We start from the raw sequence: 10,278 nt of genomic DNA, 5'->3' as shown, positions 1-10,278 counted from the left end.
TTGTACTTGCTGTATTTCATTAATTGATGAACTGCTGGGATAATATGATATGAAAATAGGCTTGAATGAGCTTATTGTGCAATTAAGGCACAACTGAGATGTTTGTGGGTACCATCACTGGAAACCCTAACGAGACTACAACTCGTTCACTAAGAGTAACCTAGGGGTTTAAAGGCTTCTTATATAAGCTAAATGCAGCTGTGATTCCCATGAAAGTGGCTTTTTAGTTCTGTATTATTAAAGGACTAGCAATACATAAGTTTGGGGGTGTGATGAGCACTGAATGTTGCATATTCGAGCCCTTAATTATACGTATGTTAAGACCTAAAGTGATACTGCTATCCATTGTTAGACTAATTTGTGTTTATTTTGTGTTTATAGGTACTTTCCCAAAAAAACGGTTAAAACCGAGACTTTATAATGAAAAGACTGATATCGAAACTTACAGAGTCGTTGTCGGTCATTCAAAGCAAGACGAGAGTCAAAATGGTGAAGTATGGAGTAATTCAAGTGCCAAAGCTCGAGCCTCAGTTTTAAGGCTCGAGCTCAACAGGAAAACAAGAAATTCAACTAAGGCATCAAAGCTCGAACTCTACTTAAGGGTGCTGGAGCCTTACCTCAGGGTGCTCGAGCCTTTGCCTAAAAGCTCAAGCCTGAGGCGTCAAAATTTGAAGAGTTGATTTCAGAGAAAGCCATGCTCCCAGAACCTTGTGTTAGACCTAAAGGATTCGAGCACTATCACTTAGAGCTCGAACCTTAAGCCAAAAGCTCGAGCTTTATACCTAAAGATTGAGCACCTTGAAGAGAAGATCGAGCACTGTTAAAAGGAAGAAAACCCAAAAATATTCTAAGTGTTGATGGAAAAGACGCTTTGGAAAATAATTGAAGAAATTTGGCTGAGTACAAAAGTGAAGATCGAGCAACATTCCATAAAGCTCGAGTCATGTTAAAGAAAGCTTAAGCTCTGCTTCCAAAACTCGAGCCCGTGCCAAATAGGTCAAGCTCTGCTTCTAAAGCTCGAGCCCTCCATGGCAGGTTGGAATTATAAGCTGCGGGATTTATCCTTTTTATGTCTTATTTCATCCAAGATAGGCCAAAAGACCTAAAAGCCCATCAGAATCTTAATTCTTCTATAAGAGAAGGCACAAGGCATCAGAAGAATTGTTCTTTTTTCTCTCGTATTATTTTAGAAGTCTCATATTGTAGTGGCGGCTTTTAGGGTTTCCATAACCTTATAAGGTGAAGATCCTGAAAAGAGAAGTGCCATCCATGACGATAAAGATCACAATAGCACAGATGATATCCTGCGTCGCCATGAGTAGCTAATTCCTCTCTTAGGGCACTGATGTAACCCGATCTAAGTACTATGGTTTGATTGTTTCAACTTTGGGTATTTTAATGAATTATATATTTTGATTGCATGATTCTGAGCAATTAAGTCACATCAATTGGATTTTAATGTTTAAATAGTTTTTGAATATTTAATACTTTGTCTTAGATTTAGGTATTCATTAATTATTCTTAACCCATTCTTAGTGTACGAGATTGGCGGCTAATAGCTTCTCGGACATAAGAATGGAGATCATGCAATGGTGTTCCAATGTTTTTTTATAAATGAATGTTTTCATAATCTATGCTTAGGAAAGATAGAATATACTGCAAAATTAGTTAAAGTAGTTAGAAGTAGGTAGGTGGATAGTCCATGCTAACCGCATATAGGTTATAGTTACTTGAAATGTATAAAACATTTTTCTTTAAAATCGAATTAAACGAATGTTATAGAGTTTAATTCATTGAATATATAAATTGTTGAAATCCCAAGGTTGAATAGTTGACCATAGTACAAAGGTTCGTGATGAAGTCAAGCCCTAAGACATTCTCCCTTTGATTTTTTTAATTTAATTTTACTTTATGTTCGTGACAACCAATCAATCAAATCAAATCAGTTACCTTTTAACCAAAAAAGAATTGGATTAGTTAGAAACAAAACAAAGAACACTCATCTCCCTATGGGATCGACACCTTCTATATAGTCATATCCTACAAAGATTTGTGCTATTACGAGTGGTAACATTGAGCACACATTACTGCCTTCTATGGAAAATTCTCTAGTTACAGATCTTAGTATAAATATGCTCTCTGAATCTATGACATATCTCTGTTTTTTTAGTTGAACCTGATACAACTTGTGATACATCTTGTTATGCACAGTTGGGAAGCAAATTTGGAGGGTGTATACAAACGAGCCCAAGCCCGATGTAGCCAAGCTCACCCAAGCCCGAGCAACTCTCTAAAGTTGATGAGTCAAGCTCGAGCAACCCAAAGCTCGGCTCGGCTCGGCCTGGCCAGCTTATTTGCAGCCCTAAAGGTAGTGGAGGTGGCAAAGGTTATTGTGGTGGAAGGTAGCAGCGGTGCTGAAAGGCGGTGGTGGTGAAAGGCGATGACAGTAGTGGTGGTGGTGGTGGAAGATGATGGCGGTGGTGGAAGTAGGAGGTGGTGGCGATGGTGGAAGGCGATGGCGATGGTAGTGGTGAAAGGCGGTGACGGAAAGCGATAGATGTGTCAATGGTGGTGGTGAAATATGATGGTGGTGGTGAAAGGCAATGGCAGTGGAAGGCAATAGCGGTGGAAGGCGGTGGCAATGGTGAAAAGTGGTGGTGGTGGAGATGGCGGCGGTGGCGGTGGTGATGGGAGGTGGTGGCGATGGAAGGCAGTAGTGGTGGTGAAAGGCAATGGCAATGGTGGAAGGTAGTGGTGGTGAAAAGCGGTGATGGCGGTGGTGGAAGGTGGTGGTGGTGAAAGGCGGTGATGGCGGTAGTGGAAGGTGGTGGTGGTGAAAGGTGGTGGAAGATTGTGGCGGTGGCAGTGGTAGTGGTGGTGGAAGGTGGCGATGGTGATGGTGGAAAGCGGTGGGCGGTGGTAAAAGTCGATGGCGGCAGCGGCGGTGGTGGTGGAATGCGGTAGTAGTGGTGGAAGTCAGTGGTGGTGGTGGTGGTGAAAGGCAGAGGTGGTAATGGTGGTTTTTGGACTTGGAACATAAAAGTTTTTTGGGAAGTTGATTTTTAAAAAAAAATTTACTTGAGAATGGAATTGCCCTTCCATAGGTTTAGTTGTGAAATGGATTTTCATTCACAGGAATGAATTTTTATTCCAATAGAATAGTCATTTCCACTTTACATTGCATACCAAATAAAGGAATGGTCAAAATGTACTATCTATTCCTTTCTTTTCTATTCCTGTAGAACAAACACGGCATAAGAGTAATGCTATCAGGTTAGAATGCCAAGGAAAAAAAGAATGCTACCACGATTGAATCCGGTTTTTTGGCTAGTCGAGTAAAAATTGTCAAGGACAGCACATCTCCCAAGTGCTTAGTTCAAATTTGTCACCTAAGTGATTGTTTATATAGAAAACTTCCTTGCTCGATCCCCCCAGCTCACTCCATCTACTCACAAACCCTAAGAAAGTTAGTATATTTATAAATGGCAATAATTGAGTAGTGAGTTTTTAATTTTTTAATTTTTTATAATGAATATAACCCTTAACGTTAATTAAAATCATCTTTGACGTGGAAGTGGTTGCCTATATAAAGCTTCCTTGCTCCCCAGCTCACTCCATCTCCTCTCTCACACACACACGCAAACAGAGAGAGAGAGCTACAACAATGGATGCCATTGAAGTACAATATCCGATGAACGGTGGTCATGGCCCAAATAGCTATATTCAGAATTCCAGCTATCAGGTATTATACCACATTTTATTAGAGTATATACGTTTGCTTCAGTTGTCTTGCTTTCTCAAATGTATTTTCAGTGTCAACACAATTAATTACTATTTAGTGTGTTTATATATATTTAGGAGAGTACTGACTATACAGTACTGCTAGACAAAATAATATTCATTATTATATGTGTGTAAGCAATATTTTTCTTCATTATTCATCACAGAAAGGAGTGGTAGATGCAGCAAGGGATGTGATCTTTCAAGTAGTTGCAGAGAAGCTCGACCTAGGAAACCCTTGTTTTGATTCTTCAAACCCATTTCGGATTGCAGACCTTGGCTGTTCTACAGGACCAAACACCTTCTTTGCAATGCAAAACGTAGTCGAAGCAGTGAAACTCAAATACCAGTCCCTCCCTCAAACCTCCCCGGAGTTCCATGTTTTCTTCAATGACCACACAGACAATGACTTCAACGTTCTCTTCAGATCCCTCCCTCATAACACCGGGGCATCTCCGGGTTACTTCGCTGCTGGAGTGCCCGGTTCCTTTTACGGCCGGTTGTTTCCAAAGAACACTCTCCATTTTCTTCACTCCTCCTATGCCCTGCAGTGGCTCTCCAAGGTTCCCAAGGAAGTCCTGGATAGAGACTCTCCTGCTTGGAACAAAGGCAAAATTCACTACACAGGCAGTGATGAGCATGTGACCAAGGCATTTTTTGGCCAGTTTCAGAAAGACATGGATGGGTTCTTGAAAGCTCGAGCCCAGGAAATGGTTGGGGGAGGCTTGATGCTGATTCAGTTGCCTGGTATTAGGAATGGAGGCCTTTTCTCTCAGACTGGTGCTGGTATGATCCATTTCATCTTGGGATCTTGCCTTGTTGAGATGGCTAAAATGGTAAGAACCAATTACTTCTATTCAAAATTAGTTAAACATCATTGGGTCAAATTAATTAGTTTGCTACCAATTGGACTCATCTTAAAAAATTGGTTATTATTATTATTATTATTCTAGATATTAGCTACCCAAAACAATGGTGTGTTCATATAACTATTAGCTAGTCTCACTTCACTGTCCAAACCAAATAGAAAATTAAGCAATATTAACTTTATACACCTTAGTATACGATAAATTAGCATCTAAGACGGAAGTAAATAAATAAAATAAGAAAGATCCACAGAGGGTTTTAACCATTTTACCTATTCAAATGAAAGATTTGAGAGTTTAAGTATCCTTGTAAACAAATCTGTATGTCTTATTTGAGTGGACATGAAAGGATGTGAAGAAGAAGAGCAGAAAATATTTAAGATACCTAATTAACCATGTTTTGGGTTTCTAAGACGAGATCCAAAAATTGAAGCAAATAACTTCCTAGGTACTATCTATGTATTGTTGGAACTAATTAATCCTGTTTATTTCAATATAATTCATTAAAGAAATTAATTAAGTGGGTTGTACATTATTATTGCAGGGGTATACAACTGAAGAAAAAGTGGACACCTTCAACGTGCCTCAGTACCATCCATCAATTGACGATCTGGAAATGGTGGTAGACATGAATAAGTGTTTTACCATAGAGAAGGCGGGCGTGTTGGACCATCCCATGAAGCATTTGCGATTTGATCCCAAAATGACTTCAGCACAAGAAAGAGCAATAATGGAGGGAAGCATAACGAAACATTTTGGAAATGAAATAATGGACCCCCTGTTCGATCTCTATACACAGAAACTAGCCGAAAATTCATCCATATTCGACAAGGAAGTCCATAAAGATGTTGACTTATTCATCGTTCTAAAACGCAAAGAAGAATTATATTGAGAGTGCACAAATAAACGAAGCCTCTCCAGTCTTCAGATTCAACAAGTGGGATCCAGATGAGGAATTTTCGGCTTCTCCATTTGGTTGTTTTGTTCGTCGGTTTTATCATTTCCTAAACGGAGAATAAATTGATCTACTACGTGTATTTGTAGGTCTTTGCCAACCATCCTATCCTATATATGTTTATCTTGTTTCATAAGGAAGTAAAAAAAAATGTCTTTTGTGGTATATATACTGCCAGTGAATTATGTATGTGTTCGACTTTGTGTGTCTCCTGTTGTAGAAGCTGCCAATGAGTTCAGTTCAGCATATGTTCCATTTTCTACTAGCTTCAAAGTTTATCTAGGTTTGTGATTTCTGTTGGCATTTGTAAGTGCAAAAATCTGTTTACTATCTGTTAACTTAAAAGGTAACACAATTAATGCAACATGCTCCAAAAATGACAAAATAATAGACTACTTCTACAATTGGAGAATTTGCTTATCAATCTTATTGAGGGTCTTGGTCCTATTTATAATGATTTAGAAAGGTTGAATTGGTTTATGACTGGCATTGTTTATCCTCCAAGTTGTTCCTATCCCTGTATTTCTTTCCTTTTAGGAGTAATTATTTACTCCTTTTGCTTTATTCATAAGTCTGTAGTTTTCATTCTTCATGCAAGACTATAGCTGCTCTATTGATCCGAACTAGGCTCCGGAGTACCTGGGTTGGGCTTGAATGCTTATTGAGCTAGTTCTGGCCCATATATCATGGGCCACTTACTTGTCCTGGATCGGGTCCTCATAAATGGAGCAGGACTTCTTCAACTATATAGACTTTTCCACATGGCACTTTATTATTGGTCCTCACGCTCATTGTAAACAATCTGAAAAGAGAATATAATAAAAGTGATGTAGACTTTGAGTTGTGTCGTTGAGGTAGGCCGTAGTGGCCGAACCTTTTAATTTCTCTCTTTAATTTTTATATCTTTCAATACTGAAATTCCGTCTTAGGTTTGTCTCACCAAATAAAATCAGGTGGCCTATTTTATTGAAATTTGGAGAATATAAGGCTAGAGCTGTGTGGACCATATGTCTTGTAAACTAATTTTCTAGTAGAACTGCTTCACTTGAAACCCCATTTCCAACAAATTTGTATGATTTATCAAACTAGCAGATTCATTTGTTGATGATATCAATCAAGGAACCATATCTTCTACATATCTATACATTTTAACTCTATAATTGATCCCTGATAAAACCATATCATAACAGAGATCTCTTTTCTCCCATCGCCAAATACTTTGCTAATTATTACTTGATTTCCCTGTGTCCTCAAGTTCCACATATGGATTCGATTAGAACCGTTGCTTCTGAAATCCGCTATTTAATTTTCCAAGCTATTTATGATCAGTCCTCCTACACGAATGAAGGTCCAAGGAGCTCCTTAAACAAATTTATTTTTCAAAAGAAAGTAGCTTTTGAGAGCTCTGATCCAGGAGCAAGATACTGTCTTAAAATTATTGTACAACTGATAAGTATTATCCAGCGCAGGGTGTCTATTTTTGCTGCTCTATGTATCAATGCCACAAACTTCTTCAAGCTTGTAGCAGTTCTGCAGTCTTTACAGTGTTCTAAAGAAGAAGATTTTACCAAGCTAAAGTTGGTATTATTACGTATCATACAAAAGTGTATCCCTGTCCCCATCTTGTCACAGTTTCTTTCAGCTTGCTTATTTATTTATTTTGTATATGTCTGTTTTAGAGTCCGTCTCTTTTTACTATCATTGGAGGATTCTGAGGATGTTTTTGTTTGTCCAATAAGAACATTACCTAGTGTACATTGTTTGTCAGTGACTGTATATTTTCAGTTAGTACTCCCTTTTTCTCTTACTTGTTAATAATACATAAATAAGATATTTTGGAAGTTTTCTAGATGGAGATCTGTCTCCGCTTCTTAAATACGTTTTCTCCTTTCCATGAACTCTGCCCATTTCCCTGATTTGTGATTTTCACTTATGCTGAAGCGTTAATCAGCATCCTCATTTGAATTCAACTTTTTCCTTCACTTCTCTTTATTTGATTAATCAAGCACAATCAATTATCTTTGAGTTTATACTCATTAGCCTAAGAATTTATAGCAACTGTAATAATTGTTTAGGTCATCTGTGGCATCCTTAGTTATATTCGTTTATTTATTTTTTTCCTATTTTTGTGTTGTTTTGATAAAAAAATTTCTTCTGTAAGTGTCATTTTATTTGTCAATAAAAACATATGTTTAGATGCCATGAGTAAGGTAATATCATACACACCTGATGACTCCATCATGGTCAAGAATCAAGATCTGCAGCCACTAAATCCCCTAGTGTCATCTTCCTCTGAAGAACCCAGTCAGATACTAAATCCCCTAGTGTCATTCGGCAATCTTACGGTTAGGCTTGTCAATCCTTAGCTCAGTCAGATACAGAAAGGCCCTCGCAACAGCTAGTGTGCTTACTAACACCTGCCCACTAGCGTAGAGAAGGCATAATCCCCATAACCCACTGTGGTCACAGATAAAAAGCCAGCCCTACTTTCATTCTTATCCTCATTCGCCCCTTTGCAGTATCTATCATATATGTTCGAACCATGTTTAATCGATTCTCATCAACAGTGCTCAATAATACTGTCTCTTGTCTGTCCAGAACATATGTAACCAACCCATTAAGCAATATATGGATAGACCCGAAACCAACTGAGATGAAGGCACATGTAAATAGCTTTGTGAATGTTGTGTCTGGGACAATATCACCGCAGCCAATAGTACAAAGACTGACCACACTGAAGTACAAGGCATCCACCGGCTTTACTGTTTCAGTGCCTTTGAAACTTCCACTTTTCATTAAATATACTGTGGTGCCAATTATGGAATATATGACAATACCGATGAAAGCTTGCCTGACGACTACAGGTGTTGATTTTCTTGCAGGTCTTGGGTCCAAAGAATCCTGAAAGGCTTCCTTCACGTCCGTTATAATGGAAGGTGCCGAGTTTGACCTCCGGGAGAGTCTATTCTTTTTGTTTAAATTGGCTACTAGGTTTATGAAAGAAGAATTGGGTGTTGTGATGATGGGAACTATGCTGTCGTTGATGAGATGAGCGGTGGACGTATTGATGTCGAGGAAACCAGAGGGGAATTCTTTCTTTAATGGCGATTTGTTGGATGCTTCTGCTGCTGCTGCTGCTGCGGTCTTGGGGAGAAGAGGTTCATCCATGGTGATGAATCTGCATTATATGAAATAGATATATATATATCACATATTATGTATGGCTTCTGTTGCTGTGGTGTTTTCTTTGTTTTTTTTCTGGTGCAAAGATTTCGGAGAGGACATGTGAAGTGCAACTATAAGTCAATGCAATGAATTATAGTTTTGATCATATAGTTTGTTCATCTAAGAGTCAAATAGGGGCCAATTTTTGTGCATTACTGCTTCCAACCGTCGCAGGCTGTAGGCTGGTTGTTGAGCGCTGTTTTTACAATTATGGATAGTATAACTTTACTTGTTTCTTTGTTTAAATGCAACCATCCTCTATTGATTTTTAAGTTATCATTATTACTTAATTTAATTTAATTTATTTTTATTTATTTTTATTTTATACTGCCTCTGTCCCACAAAAAAATATCCACATTTCCCATTTTAGTCCCAAAATAGATGTCACAATCCAACAGTCAATTTACAGTTTTTTTTTTTTTTTTCCCCTAAGGCTATGTTCGGTTAGATAGAAATAAGGTAGAAAAGAAAAGAAATAGAAAGTGAAAGATAAGTGAAGTGAATGAAAAAAAAAAAATAATTTTCTCCATAAAAGTGAAAAGAAAATAATTATACATACCAAAACTACCTCTCTCTCTCTCTCTATATATATATATGCATATCCATACGGAATTGACTTGCATTAATATACCAAATCAAAAGTTCAATATGGTGTTCAATAAAACATTCATGCAGCAAAGTTTTTCCATCAAAATTTAAATAGTAGAAAAACTACTTGGGGAGAGTTGTTGAAGTAAAAACAAGTAACGCATCTCAGAAGAATAAATAAAAAAGGCTCTTATTTTGATAAGATCAGCATTCAAGAACTCAAATGCATTCATATATATATATATATACACACAAAGAGACAACACACAGAATGACATATATATATATATATATATATATAGATATTGGATACTAGGTATATATTTGGAACGAAAGAAATCGTTAAAATAGCATCCCTAATTATAAAAATTTTTAATTTTAGTATGATTTGAATTCTGGGTAGTATCTATCTATATATATATATATATTTTGAATACTGGGTATATATTTGGAGCGAAAGAAATCATTAAAATAGTATCCCTAATTATAAAAAATTCTGATTTTAATATGATTTTGGAATATGAGTTGCTAGAATTGTAATATATAATAGATAATTAAAAAAAAAATTTATCTGTATAATTTGCGTTGCCAGAGAAACGTTGGGAGAGAACTTACCTTTGGGGAGAACTTTGCAACGATTAAACTCTTGGGTAAAATAGGAACCCCAAATAAATAGGCAATTCTTTTACGCCAAAATAAAATTTTCGCAGGGAAAATTTTTGAGAGAAAATATTCCACGCCGGAAAACTAAATTTTTTATTACAATTCTCTTTCTATCTATCCAAACTTTAAAAAAGTTTAAAAATTTTCTCTTTCTAGCTTTTTCCGCCTAACCAAATAAAGCCTAAACCATCACATTATTGT

General features: G+C 37.1%; 1 protein-coding gene and 1 pseudogene across 1 annotated transcript; one reads left to right on the top strand and one right to left on the bottom strand.

The window, feature by feature from the left end:
• Nucleotides 1-3,635: 3,635 nt before the first annotated feature.
• On the top strand, nucleotides 3,636-5,553 carry LOC132311163 (loganic acid O-methyltransferase-like). Its single transcript, XM_059808928.1, has 3 exons — nucleotides 3,636-3,742; nucleotides 3,948-4,616; nucleotides 5,191-5,553. The coding sequence occupies exons 1-3, from the start codon at nucleotides 3,665-3,667 to the stop codon at nucleotides 5,536-5,538; spliced, it is 1,095 nt and encodes a 364-aa protein (XP_059664911.1). The 5' UTR covers nucleotides 3,636-3,664; the 3' UTR covers nucleotides 5,539-5,553.
• A 55-nt stretch (nucleotides 5,554-5,608) lies between these two features.
• LOC132311164 (two-pore potassium channel 2-like) lies at nucleotides 5,609-8,978 on the bottom strand (annotated as a pseudogene).
• Between the last annotated feature and the right edge of the window lie 1,300 nt (nucleotides 8,979-10,278).

Source organism: Cornus florida, unplaced genomic scaffold (genome assembly GCF_030987335.1).
Source record: "Cornus florida cultivar Cherokee Brave unplaced genomic scaffold, ASM3098733v1 CherokeeBrave_3.0.0_Hap2_Chr06, whole genome shotgun sequence".
Taxonomy (NCBI): Eukaryota; Viridiplantae; Streptophyta; class Magnoliopsida; order Cornales; family Cornaceae; genus Cornus; species Cornus florida.
The sequence above is the reverse complement of the archived record's forward strand: the minus strand, read 5'-3'. Positions and strand labels throughout refer to the sequence as shown.

Excerpts from the sequence above, each read along its gene's own strand:
- LOC132311163 (XM_059808928.1), top strand. The coding sequence starts at position 3,665 with ATGGATGCCATTGAAGTACAATATCCGATGAACGGTGGTCATGGCCCA. Across the intron at positions 3,743-3,947 it reads TTCAGAATTCCAGCTATCAG|AAAGGAGTGGTAGATGCAGC; the intron begins GTATTATACCAC and ends TATTCATCACAG. Across the intron at positions 4,617-5,190 it reads TTGTTGAGATGGCTAAAATG|GGGTATACAACTGAAGAAAA; the intron begins GTAAGAACCAAT and ends TTATTATTGCAG.